Below are 25,725 nucleotides of genomic sequence, written 5' to 3' on the forward strand. Positions count from 1 at the left end.
AGTATTATTTGCCATGTGTTATTTTAGTATTATTATTTTAGTGTTATTTGCTTTTAAGTCCATTTAATAGCATCTCATTAGGATTTCTACTTCATTCAGTCGTTTTTTGTTCCCCGAACAGTCAACCTGTCTCAGTTGCTATTATAAATGTTGTCACACGGACCATAACTATTAATGTGGCATGTCAAATGCTACATGTATGCAATGACATCACCACCGCAGCCACGCCGGCTGCAGCTTCACGTTAATAGAGAGCTAATGAGAGCACATTTGCAGGGCCGTGGCCGACACACTCATGTTTCATTCATGAGGCTGGCGGAGAACAGCACTAGATAATGATAATTGTTGCCCGGTGTAGTGCGGACGAATCGCAGACGTGCAGTAGTGCAGGTTTTTGCACTGATAGGGCTGGAGGGGGCATCTTTAGCAGCTAATGGGCAACAGGCATTTGACATACCTCACTTGCGCTGTTTGTACGAGAAATATTGATGTAGATTTGGTTATTACTGGACCTTCTGTGTAATGTGATGTGTGTCCACACTGTAAAAAATGATTTTTCGAAGCTATAAATAAAACGGTAACACTTTACAATAAGGTTCATTAGTTAAACATTAGTTAATGTGTTAAATGACATAAACTAACCATGAGCAATACATTTGTACTGTATTTACTGATCTTAGTTAATGTTAGTTAATGAAAATACAGTTCATTGTTTGTTCATGTTAGTTCACAGTGCATTAACTAATGTTATTTTAATAATGTATTAGTAAATGTTGAAATTAACATTAACAAAGATTAATAAATGCTGTATAAGTGCATTTCATTATTAGTTCATGTTAACTAATGTAGTTAACTGTTAACTAATGAACCTTATTGTAAAGTGTTACCAATAAAACATAGATTATTACAGTATGTTTTATAATACTACTTCAGTCTTTCTACTTCAAAGTTTTGTTTAGTTCAGTGTTTTAATTGCCGTTTCTTTGTAATTATTTGTGAAAAAAAAAAACATTGTAAATATTTTACTATTGCTAAGATAATAATAACAATATAATTATAATAAAAATAAATCAAATCAATTATGAATGTCTACAGTTTTGTTTTGTGTTTTTGTTTTGTTTTTAGTTTTATTTCGTTTCGTTTCGTTTTGTTCCAAAGGTTTCATGTCTTTCTTTGTTTTTGTATACCGTGTGTATTGCACTTTTTTTTTTTTTTTTTTTTTTTTTTTTTTTTTTCCTCAAGCTTTGCCTGATCCAGGAGCAGTGGTATATTATGGGGCTCTTCACATGGGGCTGCAATCTTGCAGTGGGCTGCTGGTTATCTGCCGGTGTTATTTAAAGCATAGTTTCTCTTAAAGAGAAACGTCAGTCAGAGACACAGTCACTTGTGGCAGCAAATCTCCACTCAGCACACACAGAAACAGAGGAGTGTAATGTACTCAGGCTTCTGAGGAGCGATCCTACGGCTGCAACAGTCTCTAATCTCATCCAGAGCAGCAGCTGATTTTGAGAGGATTACAGTTGCAATAGAAACTGAGATTACAGAGCTGTGCCGGTTTATCCCATTTTCTTCGGCCACTTCTCAGTAAATGTGCTGGGCCTGTGGCTTCCTTTAACACTTTCTTTCTCTTTCCCGCCTGTCAGGCTCACCGGCATTACCCAGTAACATGGCCTACTTTGGCAGCTCTCAGGATGAGGAGGATCTGGATGATGAAGATGAAATTGAGGAAGAGAAACCACCCAGCGTGGCATCCACATCATGTCAGTCTACACCCAAGAAGGGCAAACCTCCTGGCAAGATCAACGGATTCGGTAAGAACAGGGATAGAGATAGTTTGTCTTGTCTAGTTTACTGTGTAATTGTTTTTATAATTATAATGAACAATTACATGTTTAATTGGTGTGAAAAAGTATGCAATATTATCATAAAAATTACATTTAATAGTCTCATTAATATGATCTTAATTTAACATATTAGCTTGTTTATGTATTTAAAATTAGCATATTAGAATGATCTCTGAAGGATCATATGACCCTGAAGACTGGAGTAAATTCAGCTTTGCCATCACTGAAATAAATTACATTTAAAGTATATACATTTAAATGTTTTTACTGTATTTTTGATCAAATAAATGCAGCCTTACTGACCCCAAACTTTTGAACGGTAGTGTACATGCCTTGTGCAAGCTGTACGTGTTAAGAGAGCGAGAGAGAGGAGAATTGCTGCTTCCTGTGTGAAGATGGGAATCTTGTGTTGGAGTGGGACATGACGCTTCCATCTTTCCACTCCAATTATCACTTTAGTAGGAAAGGCGGTAACAAGGTGTTTATGCATTCAGCTCACAGCTGTGCCGAGTAACGGCGGGCAACACGTCGCTGTACGCTACACACACTCTCACACACCCTCAACAAATGAATGAAAATGAATGACAGTCCTATAAGACTGTTTGAGCACTTTATTGAGACTCTCAGTAGATGCTGTGTGAGTTTAAACAGAGGCAGCAAGGTATTAGGGGAACATGTGTGTTAATGAAACATCATGTTAACAAACAAAAATAATCTGTCAGTAGATAATTGAAAGCCAAAAGGCTCGTTTAATGTGTCTTTAACAGCAATCAGAGGATCAAGCTGCCACCTATAGTATACATAAGCTGTATAAGCAATTATATAAGTATTTTTATTTAAATTTTTTTCTTTGAAACCTGCTGGCATATATAGTCTGAAGAGTCCCTCAAAGATTTGACGATCGCAGAATTTCATGCAAAATGGAGCAAACTTGGCATTATTTGCAGCAGCTTGCATTTTTGTCTTATTTCCACAATTTGTTCGCAAAACAATGTTCTCCTGAGAGGGAAAAAAAACAATATTAGCTTATGAAAATCCCTAATTCAGAGTCCAAACAAATGAATCAATATGTGTTCAACTGTATTGCAGTGATTTCTATTGTAAAGTGAACAGGGATGGACTATATGGAGCACTGGGACACCCGGTTATATATAAGCGTTTTAAAAGGAAAGAAAATGTCTGATATGAGGCTCATTTGAGAAGTGGCAAGAGTAATATTTAATATTTCAAGTGATCTCTCCAAATCATTCTATCACAACCTTCACTTGTCTATTGTCTTTTCAACCTTTCCACTTTCAAACCGAGAAAGACACGGCTTTAGACGTGTTTATATATTTATGTGTTAAGCACATGGGATGAAATTAAGTCATTTTAATGATGCTATGTATAATACTGAATATAATATACATTCATACAATATATAGTATATTATTTTTCATAATGCCTGATTTCACTATTAGATTTAATACATTATTTTACTGGATATGCACTTTTTTTTAAAAATATTTTGAGTGAATGCTTTCACTGATAATACTCGTATATATTGTAATTTTACAACAACAGACATTGATATAATTGCTAAATTGTAAAAACATGAAATAATAATAATGAAACATTTAAAACGTACAGTATATAAGTGTCACTGATAATATACTGTACAGATTCAGTAACAGTGTGCAAGCTATTGTATCTATTCTTATTGTCTCTATTCTTGTTCATGGGTAATTTAGCTCAGTTTTATTCCTCTCAAATTGATCTTGATTGCTTCAGATTGGCCCAGATTCAGGAATTTCCTCCTTGTTCTTTACAGTTTTAAAGTTTTGTCTATGTAGCCCGCCTGAGGTGGTTGGATGCGTGAAATATGCACACTGTCCCAGGTTCAGGAAAGCCCCCGTCCCATTCTCTCTCTCTCTCTCTCTCTCTCTCTCTCTCTCTCTCTCTCTCTCTCTCTCTCTCTCTCTCTCTTTCTCTTTCTCTCTCGTGCTGTCTGTCCTCAGCTTATCCGGTGACTAGAGGCAGCCCGTTGTCTGAGCTGGCCCATGTCAGATGTGACACTTTAATATGGAGCACAGGCAAAGCTCCAGTCTCTCTCTCTCTGTGTGTGTCTCTCAGAGCGAGAGAAACCACAGTGCTCGGCTTTCATTCGCTGAACCTCAGTAACCCAGAGGCGTGTTTACATTTCTAAATTAAACACCTTTTATTGAGTTCAGCTGTCGGTAGCAGTTCCAAGTGCAAGCCTTACAGCGCGAAAGCCCGTCCGTTTCCCCTTCGCTGACACGCTCTGCTGCCTGTTGATATTTAAACACTGTAAAATTAAAGTGAGCAGTCATAAATACAGAGAGCAGTTTGAATATGTGTTAATTAGAGCAGTCCAGAGGGCCTGATAACAGACAGACTACCCTGTCCAAAAATGCTGAAAATAGTTATTTTCAGCATTATCTGTAGAAAAAAGTACATTTACAAATGCATATTAAAAACAAACTTACAGATGAAAGGGAAGGACATTTTGTTTTATTTTATTTTTTTGTTTTGTTGTTTTATTTTTGTTTCGTTTTAGTTTTGCTTTACTTTTGTTTTGCTTTGTTGTTGGTTTTTTGTTTTATACTTTTGTTTTTGTTTTGTTTTTGTCTTTGTGTTTTTTATACTACTGTATGATAGATGTAGATTTACAGTTTGTAAACTGTAGACTTTACAGTTTACTCTACTTTTTTTCTTTTTCTTGCTCAGGACAAAAGTGCTGACGGTAGTTTTCATCTGTTTCGTTTCTTGCAGTGGAATCCTAATAGTTGTTACTTTTGATACTTTCTGTCGCTCACATGTCTGTCAGAGCTCTTTCTTTAACTGTAATGGTTTTGTTTCTGTCACAGCTATAGCTTTCTTTTGCATTTTTTGGTGTTTTATACAGTAGCTATGTTCACAATTGAATACTAGTGTATACTGTATACTACTATTTATTTACTTTTTTAAAATGTTAAGTGAAACAACAGGGAATTATTCCACCCATGATAAATGTATTCTGCTACTTTATTTATGACTTTATCAAAGTGACAAATAGTTGTTTAGCCTTATTAATCCCATATTTTGGCCATCCATCTGGTTGATCCTTTAAACCAGAAATGGAAGGTCAGGATGAGTGCATATCAGTTATTTTGTTTGAGTTTTACCATGGTCAAATGAACAAAAACTCATAAAACATCTCATTATATACATTTAGAGTAGCAAAGACTTTAGATATACAAAGATGGCTCACTCGTATTACTGTGAATAAGAGAACGCGCAATGCACATTGACTGGTCCAGCCTGAAAAAATGCAGGGTTTTTTTTTCGTGATTTCAGCATTTAGAAACAAAACTTATGAGACCATTGTTGTCAGATTTCATTGGTGATTTCAAATATGAAATTTAATTGTAAGTTTGGTGAACAGCTTTGGAAAACTTGATGTTTCCCCATTCAAAGAGATAGAAGCTGCATTTGCATGACTGAAGTAGCTGCCCAAAAGGCGTTCCAAAGATGGCCGCCCAGTGAAATGACTTGCCTGAAAGGGACTTTGTTAGTAGCTAAGGACAACTTTGCCTAAAGGCTATGCCTTATTCACATACTTCTAAGTATGAAAATCCACTAGCAATGGTAAAAGTACATGCAGTGCACACTGTGTGAAGTAAGGCAAAGCTGCAGTTTTGTCAAAAATTGTTTCGACACTGCATTCAATAAACCAACTCTCTTGCATATTTCAATAGGTTATAAGTCTATACCAAAACACACTATGCTTTCACACTAAAAAAAATACACTGCAATAGTATGCATTATGTTTTCAGTGCATGATTTGAAACATTCACTGCATGCTAAGTAGGATGCATGAATTGAATGCAAAATGGGACTGAGAAGGCAATGCAATACAATATTTTGATGTATTATCTCTGCAATGTATACATAAATATTTGGTTACACTTTTTTAAGGTGTCCTTGTTACAGTGTAATTATACATTAAGTACTGAGTAATATAAATTAATGTATTTACTATATGGTTAGGGTTAGGATGAGGGTTTGGTTTAGGGTTAATTGCATGTAATTATGCATAATTTTTAGTTATTACTACAGTAACTACGTGTAACAATGACACTAAAATAAAGTGTTACCAATGGTTTGGTTTAGTATTAGTTGCATGTAATTATGAATAATTTATAGTTATTACTATAGTACTACATTTAACAAATGTAACAAAGACACTTTAAGAAAAGTGTTACCGAATATTTTTGTGTATTTTAATAACCCTGTTATTTCTTTTCCCCAGTGTTAAATGGCCTTAAGGTACACAAGGACAAAGAGCTCAATACCAGATCAAGAGGTAGAGAGTCGACTGTGGGGAGAGACTGTAGCGAGAGGTGTGATGCGTCTGGTGACATCTCCCACAAGCACACGGCGGCCACCGCCAAGAGCCACAACACCAATGGCCACAACTACAGAAGAGCCGCAGAGGAACTCCGCAAGCAGGTACCACCCTACTTGTCCATCCCAGTGTCAGTAAGAGCAAGGGACTGTACAGTGATTGGCCATGTAAGTTGCTTTGCACGTTGACAATCTGCTAGTCAGTAGTGGGGAACATCGATCCTGATGTGGCCCTCAGACAATCAGACCACCACCATCTCCAGCATTAACGAGCTTGTCGTCTTCAAGGGCCACAAAACTGATTAAGTGAACAATGAACCTCAGAGAGCAGGGAAAGACAGATCACCTCAACTCATCAGCCTCTCAGTTTCTCTCTTTCTTTCTCTCTCTTTTTTTTAATGCCACTGACACTGTAATCTAGAGGATTTCAACATGGGGTGAACTTCTATATATATTTGGCTCTATATAATGAAAGTCAGTGTTTTTTTTGTTTGTTTGTTTGTTTGTTTGTTTTGCAAAAAGACTTGTACAAACAGAAATGTAGGGCTAGCTTTGGAACTGTTTTAGTCATTGTGATGAATCAGCATTTAGTAGTGGCACCTGTAAGTGGCGGTTTAACAGTTTAACCGCAATGACTGACACAATGTTAAACCCTTGAGTCGGATAAAGCCTGTTATTATACCGACATGCACATAAACACATTACCACTCATCTGCTGTACTTAAAACAATAAACAGCACTGATAGATGCGGCATAGTCCACGATACTGTGAGAATCTATTAGACAGCTGTTGACCTCTCTTTCTCGGTCTCTCTTTAAAAGCCAATTTTCTGAAGAGTGTTCAGGTGTTGAAGAGCTATGGCCTGTGCATGACCCTTTGCACATGAGCTGAATGTTTATCATGCTGGTTTTTATGTTTGTGTTGAGCTACTGTCCATTTTAGCAATTAACAAACACTTTTGTGACATTGAGACAGTCTTACACGATACACTGTTTTAAAGTAAGGATTTATAAAAACACTTCCATCCTCTATGGTAATATATGTAGTAATATATTTGTAAAGTACATCATTGGTGTGCAGGAACTAATTTTGTGAAGAGAAAGGGTAGTGGAAAATGGGTTTTTAATATTTCATCATTGTGTGATTGGATTTTATTCATTTTATTTATATTTTATTTGTGTTTGTCATTATGCTGATTTGCATGATATGGGAATAAGAGAGTTTTCATGCTGCTCCCAGCAGGTGCAGGATCAGGTTCAGCGCAGCAGCATTATTATTGAACTGATTTGCCTTTGTGTGTGTGTGTGTTAATTGTTATCCCGAGTTACGGCTAACCCCCCACCCCCATGTTATTGAATGCATGCAAATATACATTTACACTAAATTTACAATACAAAGGAAATAGACCTATAGACCAAGTAAAACACATTATCATATAGACAATGAATCAGTGACCTAATAATAACCTGATTAATTTTACAGTATATTAAAGGGTTCGTTCATCCAAAAATTAAATTTCTGTCATTAATTACTCGCCCTCATGTCATCCCAAACCTGTAAGACCTTCGTTCATCTTCGGAACACAATTAAAGATATTTTTGATGAAATCCGAGGGTGTCTGAACCACACATAGGCAGCAACGTCAATTGCAACTTTTGCGGTCCAGAAAGGTATTAAAGACATGGTTAAAATAGTCCATGTGACTACAGTGGTTCAATCTTAATGTTATGAAGTGACGAGAGTACTTTTTGTGCACAAAAACAACAAAAAAATAATGACTTAATTTGAACTGTTGTCATACACAGTTGACACAGTGCAGCGCGTCAGTGTTCTAGAACTTTAGAACGTCGACTCATTATTGGCCGGCTCCTGCATCAGCATCACACACATGCGTCGTGCTGCTCACATGTACAGCATCGGACGATACTGAGTCGGCATTTGGACGTAAACACGGAAACGCTGCACTGCATTCACTACGTCAACTGTGTATGACAACAATTCAAATTGTTATATAAAGTCGTTATTTTTGTTTTGTTTTTGTACATAAAAAGTATTCTCGTTGCTTCGTGATATTAAGGTTGAACCACTGTAGTCACATGGACTATTTTAACAATGTCTTTAATACCTTTCTGGACCTCAAAAGGTGCAATGACATTGCGGCCTGTGTGGTTCAGAAACCCTCAGATTTCATCAAAAATATCTTAATTTGTGAACGAAGGTCTTACGGGTTTGGAATGACATGAGGGTGAGTACTAAATGACAGAAATTTCATTTTGGGTGAGCTTAGCCTTTAATATTTTTGTTGATAAATGAAAACATGTTTACTCAGATGATAGGCCGTAATCATTACTAAAGGTTTTCTCAGTTTTTCAGAATTTTTATTTTATTATTTGTTTACTCCATCTGTGTTATTTGTGTTATTTTATTATTTTATTTTATTTTATTTTTTTTTAACTAATTTGCACTAAATTGAATTGAGAGAGAGCCTTCCTAACAGACATATATGTACTCGGTGTGTGGGGGGGTGGTGGTGTAGGGCTGCAGATGTTCTCAGTTAATTCTTCTGCTATGCTGCAGCTGGCCTATAGCAACACATGATGTCATCTCTCCTCCCTCATGCTCACGTGCGACCAAGATCCACTTCAGAGAGCTGGCCTGGCCTCTGTCTGTGTGTGTTCTCTTGTTTTTGTTTCTGGCTGTTAAGCAGGTTTAATAGCACGTCTCTGGCCAGCCGGCCTTTAACTATTCTATCCTTCCTTCCATTCTCTTTCCTTGTTTCTTTCATGTTTCCTCCAGCCTGCTCTCTGTTTCCCCTGGTTTCAAGGGGTTGCCCACTGGGGACAGTCCAGTGACCTGTGTTCTCTCGCCTACACGGTTTCTCTCTCTCTCTTCCACCTTTTCATGCAGTCTAAATAATAGCTGGCAGCGTGCGGCAGGGCTCATTTGCACCCTCCAGCAGTGTTCTGGGATCAGTGAGCTCTCTAGTGGTCATGCCGCACATTACACCGAGCCAGACGTGGAATTTCTGCTGCGCAGTCGGCGCACAAGCTCTACTCAGCATCCAGCACACTCAAGACATTATGCTGAGTGGGATTATCATTACAATCACATTCTGCACTCTCAGAGCCCTGCAGATGGGGTGGGGCGTGCCGTAGACCACTGACGTGTTATTTCAAAAGGGGGCGGGTGTGATGACGGGGGCTACATAGACATGGCCGCAGCTGACATCATGCTACATTTGCTTACTCTACCTGCAGAGAGCATCCATCATGCCTGCCTCTGGGGCTGGAGTCTGTCACTTTCTTTTATATTCTCCCCCTCTCCCTCCTGCTGCTTTTTTTCCACCGCCGACAAGGGGAAGCGATTGATGAAGGAGGTCACATTTCAGTCCCCCTTATCTTTTAATAGCCTCTCTTTGTTGTTTGGCTGCACCTGATAGGAATACAATACAGCCAATATCTTACTTCAAAGACACTCAGCAATCTCCTCGTCTGTCCGACAGTGAACCTCTGGCCCAGAGATCACCGCAGTCTGGACACTGTTCCCACAACACAGCCTCTCATTAAGAGCGTTCAGAGATTTTAAAGAGAGAAATATAGTAGTGTTGTAAGAGGGTGTGGCACAACATCTAAAGACCTATTCACAGAGTGTGAATTTATCACAACAGGCCTCAAACAAAAATCAAAACCATGCAATTAAATAAACCCATTCAGATCAGGTGCGAAAATTCACAAAAGCAACTTTTTTTTTTTTTTTTTTTTTTTTTTTAGGTCTTGGTTTTCTTTTGTTTGGTGAATAACTGAAGAAAATAACTAAAGAGAACTTTTGTCATCACTTTTTCTTAGCTCCTAACTTTTTCTTCAGTTGATAGGTTGGTTTTGGTCCCAGCATGGGGCTATTGACATTGATTTCCATGTATAAACTATTCATCACAAACATTGTGCAAAGAAACTTTGGGTACCTGACTGCATCATTCATGTGCTGTGCTATTGCATTGTTTTGATTAAAGGCTTGTCGAGAACTTTTCAAGCCAAAAGTCAGGACTTATCCTTCCCATCCAATGATATTACTCTAATTTCAAGAAGCACATCGTGTTTATTTCACCTGGAGTTTTAGCCCACTAAAACCCTCTGGCTGCATCTTCTTTTCTTTCCTCTGTGAGAACACACACATAGGAAATCAAACCCTTTCTGCCTTGCCAGGAAAAATAGAGCCAAAGAAAACAATGTGAAGAGAGAAGTCGAGGCTGACTATGTTTGTAGCCTGGCATAGTCTAATTCCCATGGTGGCTGTTAAACAATGAGAGGCCGGGCGTAACCCAAGCTGCATCTGCTCTGCTGTGAAGTTTATTGGGGGCCTCAGATCAGCTGAAAGCACAGATCCTTTTATTTGGGCATTAAAGCCAAATTTGAAGAACTTTAGTGTACTGTGCTGTATAAAGCCAACTATGAATTGGTGTTTGAATGGGATTTTATGATTAATCTACTTCTAAGGGTGGTTTTTTTTTTTTTTTTTGTGCAGCTGTTGGCACTAAATAAAACATTCCTCTCTTTTTTTCCTCACTCTATCTAGTACACTTCCCCTCCCTCTTTTTTTCTCCCCCACTGTTTTCTCTGGTTTGGGGTTTTTGGAACTCTGTTATGGTCTGTATTATTGTGTGAGCAGAGACATGCCTGTCTTAGTATGCAAAAAGACATTAGGAGCTTATTCTGTGTAGTCAGAATTGAGGGAATGGTTTAAGAATTCTAAGTTCCCTAGTAAGTTGCATCGATCCACTTTAGGTAACCTGATGATAACAATCTCCTTCCTCTGTTCACCTCAGGTCTCAAAAGTAAATGGACTCACACGGGCATCATCAGTCGGCGCGCACACGGCCGGTGCCAAAAAGCAGAAAGACTTCCGTCTGCCGTCCAAAACTGTGAAGTACACAGCCACCGTGACCAAGGGCCACGTCACCTACACCAAAGCAAAACGAGAACTGGTTAAGAAAGCCAAACTCAACCACAGCAAGCATGCTGTTTCTGCTGGCCTCCGTGCTTACAGTAACAACCACCACCATCATTCTCATCATCCAACCAGCAACGGCCATGGCCGGCCTCAGCTATCTCACTCAGGAAAAGCCCAAAGTATCAATGCAAAAACCCGCAAACAGGTGCTATTATCGAATGGGGTGCATAAGATGACCAACGGTGGCCGGTTTAATGGCAGGCTTAATGGACGCCACAGTGCCAGGGAAGAGGAGGAAGATGGCCGACAAGTGCGGCAGGGTCTGCGGAACTCTAAACGCAGAAGTGATGCCATTACGATCCTTGGAGCTGGAACTGAGAGTGATGAGGCCAAAACTAAGCTGCCTGTTAATGAGGTTAAGAAAGCTAAACTGCAGACTAGCCCACTGGAAACTCGTAGCAAGAAGGCGCTGAGTCAGTTCAAGCCTCCCAACACCATCACTATTGCACATAGTATCACTGAAATGGCTGCCTCCCCTACTCAGAAAACGGGTCCTGCCCCTCCTCCATCTCCCCCTGCTGCTCCAGCCTCCCCAGGCATGCCCCAGAACCCCGCAACCCCTGAGCCAGCACGTCAGCGGCCCAAGCGTGCCTCTGCTGGCAAACTGATGTTCATCAGACAAGCACAGCAGAGGGCCCAAACTAACCCTGCCCTCAATCGGACCACATCCACTACCTCAGCCAACAAGTCCTTCAAACCAGCAGAGCCCACACACACACCTCCACCACGGCCGGACAGAGACAGGGAGCGTGAAAGGAGCAAAGCAGGGTGGGCAACCCTGGGGGATGTGCCCATTTTCAAGCCCAGCTCCAGGGAGTTCCAGGACCCTTTGGTGTACCTCGACTCGGTACGGGAACGGGCCGAGTCGTGTGGACTGTGCAGAGTGCTGCCACCTCCTGACTGGAGGCCAGAGTGCAAACTCAACGACGAGATGCGTTTTGTGACACAGGTTCAGCGCATCCACAAGCTGGGTCGGCGCTGGGGCCCCAATGTTCAGAAACTGGCCTGCATTAAGAAGCACCTCAAATCTCAGGGCATCTCAATGGACGAGCCGCCTCTTATAGGTGAGTCCCTTTAAAACCTTTTGATTACAGCTGCTTTTGTTGGTATAAGCCAAGAGTTCCTCAAATCTGACCCTAATCAAACATTCCTGGACAATTTAATCAGGATAACTTGAAAATTTTGGTGTTACGTCATATGGTTGAAACTAAAATCTGCAGGGCAGTGGCCCTCCAGGACCAGCATTGCTCATCCATGGGCTCGGGTAATGCACATATCATATAGAACTTCGGTTAATAACTTCATATCAGCCCGTCAATGTTTTCCTTAAGTCAGTAAAGGGGTGAGAGACAATTTGTTTGTAAACTATGTTGTCACGCCTATTGTCTGCTGGGGGTTGGGAAACCATATGTTGAACCAGTTGTCCATTTCTCCAGAATTTGTCCTGCACCATTACAAGCTTATGAGGTTTTAAAGAAGCTTTGAGTCATTGCTTTGCTTCAGAATTCTCTGTGATGTTTGCGGATCCAGTCAGAATATATGGTTGAAATAAATGTTTAGTGAGCCTGTTAGAATGACACCGGTATGCTGCAATAATTCCTACGAGAGTTATAAACTCTTGGTCATTGACCTTTGTTGGTGCTCACTCTCCGTCAGTTCATTAGCTCACTTTCTCCAGTCGGTATGTTTCGTTATGTTTCGTTATGTTTCAAAAGACAAATAAAGATGCTACACCATTTTCCGCCAACATATTTAGAGAATAAATGAGCTGTGAAATGTAATGAATTTTAATTCTGGAGCTGTCAATACTCATTCGGCAGCAGATGGTTCCGTGTGTCATAGTTGGAGTGGTGTAGTTGAGTTATGTTTGGAAACGAAACATTAACTGTTAATATACATTTCTAACATAGAATTTGTGCATTAAACATTACCAATAATTTGTTCTCTCTCTCTGTCGCCCCTTCAGGTGGCTGTGAAGTAGACCTGGCTCGTTTTTCTGAGCTTGTCTGCGACATGGGGGGAATGCAGCAGGTGATGGACCTGAAAAAATGGAGCCGGCTGGCCGACCTTCTTCGCATTCCCAAATCAGCACAGGATCGTCTGGCCAAGCTCCAGGAGGCCTACCTCCAGTACCTGCTCTCTTATGACCTGCTCTCTCCTGAGGAGCACCGCCGACTGGAGCAGGAGGTGCTGGCAGAAAAGGAGGTTTTGGAACGCAAACGGGGACCCCTGGAGGGCCACTCGGATAGCGGCCAGCGGTCTCTGGTTCTTCCCCGTTTCGAACCCAAGAATGGACTCACCGGCCTCAACCACCGCAATGGCTTCCGCAATCACAACAAAGAGCCAGACACCCAGCGGCAGGCCGGCCGCCGCAGACTGTTTGCTCAGGAAAAGAAAGGGGAAAAAGTGGACAGTGATGAGACAGAAGGGGAGGCAGAAGAGGAAGGTGTTCTCAGTGACCAGCACAAATGTATATACAAGGTAAAGGACGTGATAGACGCACCTACTGATAAAAGCTCATCGGCAAGCTAACGTTATTGTGTTTCCATTCTGAAATGGCAGTATTATGTGTCAAACTTTTTTCATTCACTTTATTCAGTCAGTCAGACTAGCAGATGTGCCATTTCCTCAGGTAATGAAGTGTTTAGAGAGAGCAGAGAGAGCTCACCGCTGGGCTGCCAGAGAACGTGCCAGAATATCAAGCATGATGACTATGTTCGTCTGTACACTGAACACAGTGCCACACCGCTGGGGAATAAAGGAGGAAGGCTTAATATGTGATGGGTTTTAATGCTGCCGAGGTTGGCTCTACAGTGTTTGATGGATGTGTCTCTGTGCTGTGCTCTGCATCACAGATCTAAGCTTTATTTCAGAGCTATGTATTCTCTTTTGACTTGCTAAGCTACCAGTATGAGCATCTGTTTTGTTCCTCAGACAGATATAAAGGTACAAAACACTATGGATCTTTTACAAACTTTAGTGAGCTGCCTGCCTAGGCGATATTTTAGATACCATAGACGTGTTCCCGAATAGAAGCAAAATTATAGTGCATGAGAGATATCTTATTCTGGCCAAAATTAGCCTCAGCAGTGTATGCACGCTTTTTTCTTTTGTATTTTTTATACAATTATCTGCAGAGACTTCTAATTTTACTCAGTACAATAGAAAAGTTTCATCTAATTTAAAACACAATTTCACCCAGCATTCATGCATGCTATGCATTTTTTGTGTTTATTAGCGTATCATGTTATTAGCTTAGCAACATGCTAGCATCTGACTGCATTATGACAGGCCATGCCAAAAGCGCTCTTCATGTGAACCACACCAAAAAGTGAATTAATTTCAAAATAGATTCTGAGTTGCTGCCTATGAAGAGCATTTAAATTCATTTACTCATGAGGTTTCATTTTAGTTAGCATGCTGTGTTTAAATTCATTCACTCATAAGGTTTCATTTTGATTAGCATGCTGCATTAGAAGGTAGCTTACTAAAGTAAAAAGTGAGGCAGCTCACTCAAATATGGGGCAGAGCATGTGTGGTTCTTGTTTGTGAGAGGACCTGTGGTAAAGAAAAAAGAGACTTATAACTGTGGGTGGGTGGGTATCGGTGTGAGTAGCTGTTTTGTGAGAGGGCTTGTTCCCAGGCCCTCAGCTCCTGGTGTACGTGAGGCTGAGTTCTTAGCCATAGTCTATGTAAGGTGACTCCGTCTGCCTCTCTAGCCCTATAAAAATACCCCGCTGACTCTTATAGCACCCCGTCTGTCTGTCTGTGTGTTGTTGTCTGAGGTAACACTCTCTGCTTGGCGGTACTGTGAGAGTGGGCCTCTTTACAGAATGGTGCCTGAATATAGGTCACAGCTCAGCTTCACACACACAGCACTTTGTTCATCTCCAGTGCGGTACCTGGCAATTGTCTTTGTCTGTAGTTATCTGTGCTGTCATGCCATTGAAGAGTGAGTTTTTTTCTCCAGTTGTGTGTGTGGTGCTTTAGAAGAGGAAATGGACAACTTATAGAACAATGAATGAGTAAACTGCAGCTCTTAACTTGACACCGATGTATAGGAAGGAAATGAAGTACTGCCTTTAAAGTATGTCAAAAAGCATGCGTGTGTTGGCTGGACCAACCTATAAAGAGCAGGTTTTAGCCTTAATTTGAGCAGAAGAACCCACATTTGTGGTACTTTAATGGCAATTTTTCATTTGTTTTTGAGAGTTGCCTGGAGCTGTTACCAAATGGACAGACAGCTTATGTCACAGATTATTGTGCAATTTTCCTTACTGTGTATTGATTTTTTTTTTTTTCTCTCTCTTCCCCAGGGGAGATCGGTATCTTTGACCACCTTTTACAGAATAGCAAGAAATACTATGATGATGTGCTTCAACAAAGAGCCTGGGGCTGCTGAAGTTGAGGTACACACATACTTCCTGTATTTTTACCATTCACTAGATTTTAACATAGAGTTTTAGTATGTTATTTTTATAATTGATGTAAAATGTTGATTCTGATCAAAATCAAGTATTTCAGAGGATGTGATTATTATATAGGCTAAAAATAATAGCTGTTCTATGACAAATTGTCTTAGCATAGCATGTACTTTCCACTTTTTATATTTTATAAGCATGTCCCATGACAGTTGTATCCTTGTTTTCTGTCATATTTCCTGGTTCCCTTCATCCTGCCATTTCTCTTCATCTCCATCTGTCCTGCTTTTCTTTATATAGCAAGATTACTGGCGGATAGTGGAGCAGAGGGACTGCCATATAGCAGTGCATTATGGGAAAGTGGACACAAACACACATGGAAGCGGCTTCCCTGTGGGCAAGTCCGAACCCTTCTCCAAGTAAGTGCTGCTTTCATTTAAGAGATGAATTAAAGGCATGACGGGAAGATGCGTTACTGTTAATAAAAATGATGCTACCATATTCTCTCTCTTTCGCTGTAGGCATGGATGGAACCTCACTGTCCTTCCCAATAACTCTGGATCCATTTTGCGCCATCTTGGTGCTGTGCCTGGTGAGTCCACTATTGTCGTCTGTAGCAGGAAGTACACTTCTCTCCATCATATAATGTTCTTTTGTTGAACAAGTCATCACCTCTTGTTCTCTCTCACAGGGGTGACTATTCCCTGGCTGAACATCGGCATGGTCTTTTCTACCTCATGCTGGTCACAAGACCAAAACCGCCTTCCGTACGTTGATTACTTACACACTGGTGCTGATTGCATTTGGTAAGTTTTTGTTTCCAGATACTGTGGCTACATTGACATTAAAATAATTGATTTGAACATTTGCCCCATAAAACGACATTGGGTTGTTAGATGATGTACGTATCAACAGCAGATTAACAAACAGCAAATGTTTGTGTAAATATTTATATTTTTCAGCTTTATTTCAATTACCGAAAATGATTTTTAATCATTTAAGTTTTAGTTACTAAGACACTAATAACAGTGATATCAGTGTAAAAGTGTTATGTTCTACTAATGTCTTTCCTAACTGAACTGTATTGTAATGTTTTACCTCTAGAGGGTGCTGTACTATTAAAAACACAGTTGATTACTAGACTAGCATCAGCTGTGTTTTTGTTTTTGTTTTTTTTTACGCGCATGACTCATCGTGATAAAGCCAAGACCTGTTTTCATGGCAACAAAGCTGGTTTAGGAGCCGGCAGGCAGGGCTGTTGCCTTGTGTCATCCAAACAATGATGCTGACAGGAAGTTTTGCCTGTCCCATTACAGGTATTCTATTCCTGCTGAGGAAAAGACGAAGCTTGATAAAGTGGTGCACACACTGCTTCAGGCCAACGGCACGCCGGGACTGGAAATGCTGGAGAAGAATGTTATGGTAAGATATTGTGAAAAAAAAAAATAGCATTTCCTTTTTGTGAAATTTCGGGTCTGCTGACATTGCTTATTGAATGTAATGCTCTTGTACAAAGAACTTAAACATGTGTGGATTTCTCCAGATTTCTCCAGAGGTGCTTTGTCGTGAGGGGATAAAGGTCCACCGTACGGTCCAGCAGAGCGGGCAGTTTGTGGTGGTCTTCCCCGGCGCGTTCGTGTCCAGGGTGTGCTGCGGCTACAGTGTGTCTGAAACTGTGCACTTTGCCACACCACAGTGGATGAACCTGGGCTATGAGGCTGCTAAGGTGAGACTTTCACATTTTCCACCTCCACCTGCAGGACGACATATAGACATTTACAAGATGTTTAGAAGATGTTTGCACTTCTCTCGCAGGACCTGAAATGCAGGCGCATAGCAAAACCCTTCTCTATGGAGAAGCTACTCTACCAGATCGCCACAGCCGAGGCCAAACGAGAAAACAGACTTGTGCTCAGTACAATCTCTTCTCTTCTCAAAGATCTCAGGTGAGCGCTGCAAACCCATCCTGATGTGGAAACGGTTGAAGTCAACGTGTTTCTGAAATAAATGTTTTAAAGAGGACCTATTGTGCTTTTTATATATTGCTGTTTGAGCTTGAAAAAGGTTTGGAAAGTTAAAAAGCACTGTTTCTGAACTCTGAAACACCTCGATTGTAGTCTTGAGTTTTCTTCTGGGAACATACACTTCACTAGATACCTCATTTAAATAATTCCTGCCCAAAGCATGCCCAGAAAAAAGGACGAGGCCTGGTTGAGTTGCATTAGTAGTGTGTTGAAACTTAATGTAAGGGGTGTGACATTTCCAAAGCGGTTGACCAATCACAACACAGTGATCCAGCCAACCAATCAGAGCACATTGTGCTTTTCAGAAGGAAGTGCTTCATAGAGGCAGAAACTAAACGGTGTTAATGACAGACTGAGAAGAGAGGTGCTGCAATAATGTAAAATATGAAAGCAAGAAACCTATTCTAATAGATCAAGACTTTGTAAAAGGGTATAATATGGCCTCTTTTAACATTATAACCAATGGCAAAGCAGTTGTTAAGAAAGTGTGCTGATGTCCTACAGGAACATAGAGATGAAGCAAAGGCAGGAGCTGTATGAAGCAGGGCTGCTTTCCTCCGCACGCTACTGCACTCACGACAACAACCAATCGCCTGCTGACACCAGGAAGAAACCACGCAAGTGGCTGGCGCTGGAGTCATCCGAAAGGCGCTGCCAAATGTGCCAGCACCTCTGTTACCTGTCTATGGTGAGATTCAGTTAAGATTATACTGTTTTGTAGAGCCCAGTGTAGTTTATATACTCTACAAACTCTGTCTTCAATTGAATGTTTATTTTGTGCACTAGAAGTATCTACTTCAGCTTTGACTTGAAACCATCCCAAACTCCCAAATTAGTCCATATATGCCCAAAAACATTTCTATATTAGTATATCATGTGGGCACATTTGACACTCAACATACAAATTTTACAAAATAATTAAAATTAAGACAAAACAAACTTTAAAATAAGGTGAAACATCTAAAATGCAGTATAAAGATTACATTGTATTTCTTATTTTAAATGGTTCCCTCAACAACAGTCATTTTTATTTATGAACCAGGGGTTCTCAAGGTCTTCGAAAACCTGGATATAAAGTATAAGGGAATTTTAAGTGTTATTTCTAAACTGGAAAAAGGTGCAGCACTCACTCTTAAAAAGCTTCAACTTTATTGATTAAAAGATATGACATTTTTATAATGAATATAGATTTGTTCAGTTAGACAGTTATTCAGTCTGTAAAATATTTTGAGTAGAAATTGCTCAAATCAAAATGAGCAGTTTCGTCATTTAATAGCAGAAATATTTTGAGGGCCATTTGAATGCTGTCTTTCACAATGGGGGGCCTTGGAGTCAAAAGGGTTAAGATCTGATCCTGATCTATTCAATAACACTATACTACAGTCCACAATACAGCCTACAGCATATGCTATATTAATCATAGTGTCCTTTTTTCTTAGTATACTATAAATCACTTTTTTTAATTGTCATAGTAGTAGATTTGTCAGTGTGCTTTGTATATATTTATGTATGATTTTTCATTGTTACTGTGTTGTCATCTTAACAGAACTTCATCTAGAGTTCAATCATAGCTGTATTTTACTTCCAGTGCTTATAATTCACTTTCAGTCATCACTAACACATGAATTACTGAATGTTTAAAATGAGTTATGAATTTAATTGAGCTAATGGTTATTAATGCTGCAGGTGGTGCAGGAGAATGAAAATGTGGTTTTCTGTCTGGAGTGTGCGCTGCACTATGTGGAGAGAAACAAAAGCTGCCGCGGCCTCAAGATGATGTACCGCTACGATGAGGTAAGACGCGTGACCAGAAGCATACCTGCAGGGGGTGCTGTTGTGTTGCTTTTGCTTAGAGGACCTTCAAGGGTTCAACATCCCTCCTAACTGTACTGTTGCTGTCTCTTCCTAAAATATTGTGCTCCGGCAAATGCTAGCAACAAGCGTTTGGGAAACATTACTACAAATCTGATGCGAGCGCATATATTTTCCACATACAAATGTAGCTTCTGTGGATTCAGTGTTCTGTTACAGTTTTTGAATCGCTGTGGCTCAATTTTCAAATGAGATTTTTTTTTCTCAAAACAATAAGTTGCACAATAACTAAATAGCTTGCTGATCAAGTTGATTCTCAATGAAATTCTGAAACTCTTCACAACTTCTAAAGTCTTTCATCGTAAGGTCAATCACTTTCCATTTTTTTTTTTTTTTTTTTTTTTTTTTGGGGTGAGTTACATTTTGCAGATATGCAATAGAGTTGTGAACAAAACAGTTGTGGCAATTACACTTACAGTTTAGAGAATATTAAGACCGTTTCGAAAAAAATAGAAAAACTTTGCTCTCTTTCTCCTCATCCTCACATGAATTCGCAGGCTTCCATGGAACATCAGCTTATAAATGAATGCGTAAACACTGAATTTAGTGTCTTCCATGTGTACATCTGTATGACAGCGTGCTGCGCGCCATCTGGTTATTGTTCCTTTGCGCATGCGAGTCAGTTTGGGACTGTGATCAGTTCACACTCCAATCTGATATTGGCCACATAAAAAAAAATAATGTGAACAACCAAACAAAAAAAAAATCAGATCTGAACAATAAATCAGAATTGAGCACTAAGGCTTGCAGTGTGAATGTAGCCCTTTTTCACCAGAGTCTCTCTTTGTCTCTGTGTGGTCCATCAGGAGCAGATCAACAGTTTGGTGAATCAGGTGTGCGGTAAAGCCCTGGTGAGAAGCGTGGCAGACGGCTGTAACGGCTCCAGCCCCACCAAACCGCCAGCCAAGCGCGGCCCCCGCAAGAGAGCCACCGTGGAGCTGTCCTTGACCAACCTGCCAACCCACCTGTCCAAAAGTGCCGCCGCTGCCGTCTCATGAGAAACGCCGCCCGGTTGTCTACGTCAACAAATCGATTTCCTCTCTCTCCCTCCCTCCCTCCCTTCATTTTGTTTGTGTCTTTCATCACCCACATAGCAGGGCAGAGTTTCCTGTTTTGAAAGCAGGCTGCCTTTTTTTGCACTAGCGCACTAGTTTTTATTCACCAAATGTTTGATAGCATTAAGAGACATGGTCCCAGGTGTGAGTCACTGACAGGTGTGAGTATGATGTCATCTTTTCTGCCTGGACCCTCTTCCCCCTCGTCTTCGGCCCCATTGACTGCACACACGCTCCTCCTGAACTGTGAACCTTGGGACAAATGGGTGCTTCTCTCCTCATTTTTTTCCTAGCCCCTTTCCTTTGAATGTTGGTGCTTGATGGAGCTGCCCAAGAACGTTTTTTTTTTGTTTTGTTTTGTGTTTTTGTTGTTTTTTTTGTTTTTTTTTGTTTACCATTTTGTTTTGTTTTATGACATCACATTTGTTTTAATTTGAATCCATTTACTCCCCATGCAGCTCCTCTGCGGAAGACGCAGCTCTAAAGATGGTAAACACTTGAAATTTGTCGTCTTTTTTTTTTTTTTTTTTTTTGAGGAAGTACTGTGTGTTTTTTATTTCATCTGCTTTTCATTTCACACTTTTCTCTGTGGATTCGGGGAATGCTGGTTTCCATGGCAGCGGGTCGGACTGTACTTGAGGAAGTGGGTGTTAGGGAATGAATGCGTGGGTCCCGTCCCGGTAGTGAGAGGGGTTCCTCCCACGATAACTGTGCCTGATGTTTAGCGGGGAGATCTTTCTTTATTTTTGGTGCTGTTTTTTTTTTTTTTTTTTTTTTTTTGTATATCAATACAAAAAGGTAATAACAAAGAAGTGCTGTCTGCTAGCCTTCTTATCCCACAGGACGGAAGAGCCCAGAGGCTTTTTCCGCTTCTAGATGTGCAATCGTGTCAACATTCCATTCTTCCAGACTTATTCATCTGTACCAGTTAACATTAATTATTATATTATATTATTGTAATTATTATATTTTGTGTTTTTGCCTTTTTATTTGATCTTTTGTTCTGATGTGCTATCTCAAGTTAGAGCCACTATTCAAAGGGTGTAAAATGTGAAATACAAGTCCAAGTTTTTTATTGTTATTATTATTGTTTCTTTTTGTTGTCTTTTAATTTTTGCAGAAGTATCAGTGATTTAAAGAAACTTAAAAAAAATCAACTTTTGTACATAAATCCTGTAAATGTCTTTAATACTTGAGCCTTTGTTGGAGTGACAGAAGAAAAGGATAGATAGATGGATGATGTCAGATGAAGAAAAGCCTTACATTTCAGTTTCTTCAGCTGTGGGAGTTTGATGCATACAGGGTTGCTCTGGTAATGTGTATACATTTTAAGTGCTGCTTACATCACTGAGGACTAAGATAAGGAGTCGCGATTTCCCCATAGTTTTGTTTTTTAGGTTTACTTTTTTAAAGAAAAGGGAAAATACTTTCACAAAAAAAAAGTTTTTACATTTTCATTACTGAAAATTCAACATTGTAGTAGCTACTCATGTTGCACTGAGCTTGCCAGTGGTGACTGTCAAGGAAAAAAAAAAAAACTATAATCCAGTTTGTTGGTTGTTGTCCTTAACAGAAGACTGAACTGTTTTAGGAGTATTTAATGAAAACCAAGTCGGGTGTTTTCAACAAAAAAAATGGCGGTTGTCAAGTTTTTATGGCCTTACAATGTATTTTACTCAGAATTTTTTGCTGTTTTTGGTTCCTTTTTCTACAATATGAGAGATTTGCTCAGTCAGGCGAGTTAATTTATTAGCACTGCGTCTCAGTTCTTCCTCTCACGAGGAAAGATTTCATGTTGGTTATATTGCCAGTCGTATTTTGTTTTTCTTTGTTTTGTTTTGTTTTTTACTTTTTCAATTTGTACTTAAGGTTTAATAAAAACTCATGGACAATTCACTGTCAGCCTGTGTCTTCATTACTGACCTTCATACTGGTTAAAGGGGAATGTTAAAAAAATTTGATATTTCTAATTAAGTTGTTACTGATTAACCACATTTAAAAATACATTTAGAAGTAACAATTAATAATGTTATTATTTTTAAAAATAATTTATAAAAATAATACCTGTCATTAAAACATCTTTTTAATATTTTAAATAATTGAGTATTTAGTACTATTAGTAGTGTGGTAATAATAATAAATATAGCAGCAAGCAGCAATCAGGGCCAAGCACAAAGAGCACAATAAGCCATACCAACATGGCTGGGAGCGTCAGATCAGCTGCAACAAGTAGCAAGTAATGACATTTTAAGAAAAAAAATCATAAATACAGTCATTAGAAACATTATTGAAAGGTTTATCACAGTCAACCAATAGGTGTCGCTGTGACCAAACTGATGTGGTGTAGTCAGAGTAAGATGACAATGAAACATGCAAAGTTTGGTGTCAATAGGGCAAAGCAGTGCAGAGACACAGCCTCAGAGTCATTTTGGCATCATGTCTCAAATTTGTTGCTGCGTTATACGAAAAAAAAAATTTTCCATATCAACACAAAATCTATAACATTTTGCTGGCACGGTCTGAAGGTGATCTGACTCAAATTTGGTGAAAATCGGACTAGGAGTCTAAGAGGAGTTTGAAAAAGTTTTTAAAAAGGTTTTCAAAGAAAATCAAAATGGCGGACAGCAAGCTTGGCCAACGATGGCAACATTGGTATCTATGTTCTGACCCAAGGAATCTGTTAAGACCAGTCTCATGACAATAGGTTAAATTAATCAAAAGCTATTAGCATTTTTTAAAATTTCATTATAACATTTGTCCACAAGGTGGTGCTGTCTCGAAACCTTTTGAGTATCTTCAGGGCATGGTGCTGATGGCACATACAGAGTTTCGTAATAGTAACACCAATAGCATTTTATATCATAATAATGTATTGTAGTTAATGGCAATTTCATGTTTTGTTCTATTATAGCACAACCAAGAGACACAATCCCACCATTTTTTGTGTCCTCAGAGTGAGCCCATACATGTGTGTGTCAAATTTTGTGAAAATATCTAATTTTGTTTTGGAGTTACAGACATTTATATCTGGGAACAAAAAGAATGACCCATGGACAACTTTTGTTTGCATTTTTTTTTTTTTTTTTTTGCCAATTACTATCAATATTTTGACATTTGGCCATCAGTGAATAGCCAACGACCTATGTTTCCGAATTTCCTACAGTGCTTTCGCCTCGAACAGTTCCGAAGATATTGATAAAAGTTGTTTTAACGTTAATTCACCACGTTGCACAAACCATAAGGAGAAACCTATCATGTTTGCTATCGCTGGACTCGGCAAGGATTCAGGAGTCTAAGGTGATGACTCCTGTGAAAATAAGTTGACCAACCCCAAAGTTATAAGTATTTGAATATTTGATTTTACCACTGGGTGGCACTGGCTTGAAACTTCTCAGGCTCCTTCAGGGCACCATGCTGATGATCCATACTGAGTTTCGTAACGATGCGCTAATGCATTCATAAAATACAGCATTTTAGTACAAATTTTGCGAAAAAATACTTTTACGAATTCGTGCTAGACGGTTTGTCCAATTTTTGAGCAAAATTGAACCACATCATCTTCAGATCATGCTGGCAAAAAATTATGGAATTCAAGTTGATTGGCTGATATGGGAAAATTTAATATCATCTGCCCTGAATCTAATGAGACCAATTTTATGATTTTTGGGCAAACTGTTCAGGAGTTATAAGCAAAAATAGCCATTTTTCCTATCTCTGCACCACTAGGTGGCACTGCACCAAAACTGTGCCTCAGATCGTATTTGTGATGACATAACAGGTTTGGTATGAATGCGTTGCGGAGGTATAGCCTTATGTCTATTTTCGCGAATGCTACTTAAAATTTGTTTGAGCGTTATTTGAAAACGGTTTGACAAATCGACTTGAATTCCATAATTTTTTGTCGGCATAGTCCAAAGATGATCTGGTTCAGTTTTCGTGAAAATCGGAGCAACGGCCTATGAGGAAAAGTAGGTTTTTCGGAAAATTAAAAATGGCAAAAAGAAAATTCATGACGGAAAAAAGAATGTTTCTAGCCCTTACGGTTCAAAAATAATTAGCATAAACGTGAGTGCAACTTGGGACAGTTGGTGGCGCTAGAAACAACTTTTTACTATACAGTTCTATAGACTGCCAAGGTCTCAAGAGCGGAAATGGAAGAAAAATAACGATTACAATAGGTGCCTATGCACCTTCGGTGCTTGTCCCCTAATAATAAGAATGCCAATGATTACAATAGGTGCCTACGCACCATCAGTGCTTGGCCCCTAATAATATTTGTCCGTATACAGATTCCCTATTTTACATTTATTGACCCCTGGTGTAAAATCCTGGTGCTAGACCAATTAGAGAACTTTACAGAGGTGCAAAGTACATATATTATCATTTTAGAATATTTTAAAAAGCATGAATCTGCAAGTGATTTTTAAACTGAATTTACATTTTACATGTAAATTCCAAATTGCGTTCCCTGGTGTAGAAACATGCTGACAATTTGAAGAATTGAAGCTTGACTCAAAGCCTAGATTTTGATGTTTTCATCATAATAATGAAAGTCATACTCTGGTGAGCCCGAGGCCTCTAAAGCATTATTGATTTTATACATGAGATGGTCATGTACCTCATAAAATACACAACAGTTTTGAATACATTTTTGAACATTTGTGATCTACAGCCATTTTAAAAGGTGGAAATACTCCAGATCTGGATTTACAATATAGAAACCAAATTAATCCAAATAGTTTGTAGAGTGAAAACATCATTAGTTTAGTAGTGTGTGTGTTTTTTTTATATTGCTGTGACTGACAACAATGGCACAGAGGGGAAAACAGTAGACCAGCTATATGCAGTGAACGTCCAACAGAATAAAAGGTATTTATTGATTTGTGAGGGCAGGCACAGGATCGGGTTTATACTGCACAGCACATGACAAAGAATTTCTTTACAAAAACCAAAAGGGTTTCATAAAACACAAATGCATATTCTTCCTTTTGACGCAAATGCATAGCACACCGCTAATTACATCACTTCCGCTTACAGTCTGTCATTCATCCTCTGTGTTTTCAGGATGAGCTGCTGCTCTCACAGTTCTTGATTGGCTGGTTTTGTTCTCTTTTC

General features: G+C 39.3%; 2 protein-coding genes across 2 annotated transcripts in view; one reads left to right on the forward strand and one right to left on the reverse strand.

The window, feature by feature from the left end:
• The window catches only part of jarid2b (jumonji, AT rich interactive domain 2b), a 111,469-nt gene extending 88,965 nt beyond the window's left edge, over positions 1-22,504 (forward strand). Inside the window, exons 5-18 of the mRNA XM_051872637.1 lie at positions 1,644-1,811; positions 6,136-6,335; positions 11,054-12,302; positions 13,205-13,719; positions 15,555-15,647; positions 15,960-16,078; positions 16,181-16,251; positions 16,351-16,465; positions 16,976-17,081; positions 17,203-17,385; positions 17,475-17,605; positions 18,188-18,371; positions 19,370-19,477; positions 20,362-22,504. Coding sequence (XP_051728597.1) covers positions 1,644-1,811; positions 6,136-6,335; positions 11,054-12,302; positions 13,205-13,719; positions 15,555-15,647; positions 15,960-16,078; positions 16,181-16,251; positions 16,351-16,465; positions 16,976-17,081; positions 17,203-17,385; positions 17,475-17,605; positions 18,188-18,371; positions 19,370-19,477; positions 20,362-20,553 — 3,434 coding nt within the window. The 3' untranslated portion in view covers positions 20,554-22,504. The remainder of the gene's footprint in view (positions 1-1,643; positions 1,812-6,135; positions 6,336-11,053; positions 12,303-13,204; positions 13,720-15,554; positions 15,648-15,959; positions 16,079-16,180; positions 16,252-16,350; positions 16,466-16,975; positions 17,082-17,202; positions 17,386-17,474; positions 17,606-18,187; positions 18,372-19,369; positions 19,478-20,361) is intronic.
• Positions 22,505-25,457: 2,953 nt separating this feature from the next.
• Positions 25,458-25,725, reverse strand: part of dtnbp1b (dystrobrevin binding protein 1b) — a 62,181-nt gene continuing 61,913 nt past the window's right edge. The window contains 1 exon segment of the mRNA XM_051872638.1: positions 25,458-25,725. Within this exon segment, the coding sequence (XP_051728598.1) occupies positions 25,671-25,725 (55 nt within the window). The 3' untranslated portion in view covers positions 25,458-25,670.

This window comes from Ctenopharyngodon idella, chromosome 19, assembly GCF_019924925.1.
Source record: "Ctenopharyngodon idella isolate HZGC_01 chromosome 19, HZGC01, whole genome shotgun sequence".
Classification (NCBI taxonomy): Eukaryota; Metazoa; Chordata; class Actinopteri; order Cypriniformes; family Xenocyprididae; genus Ctenopharyngodon; species Ctenopharyngodon idella.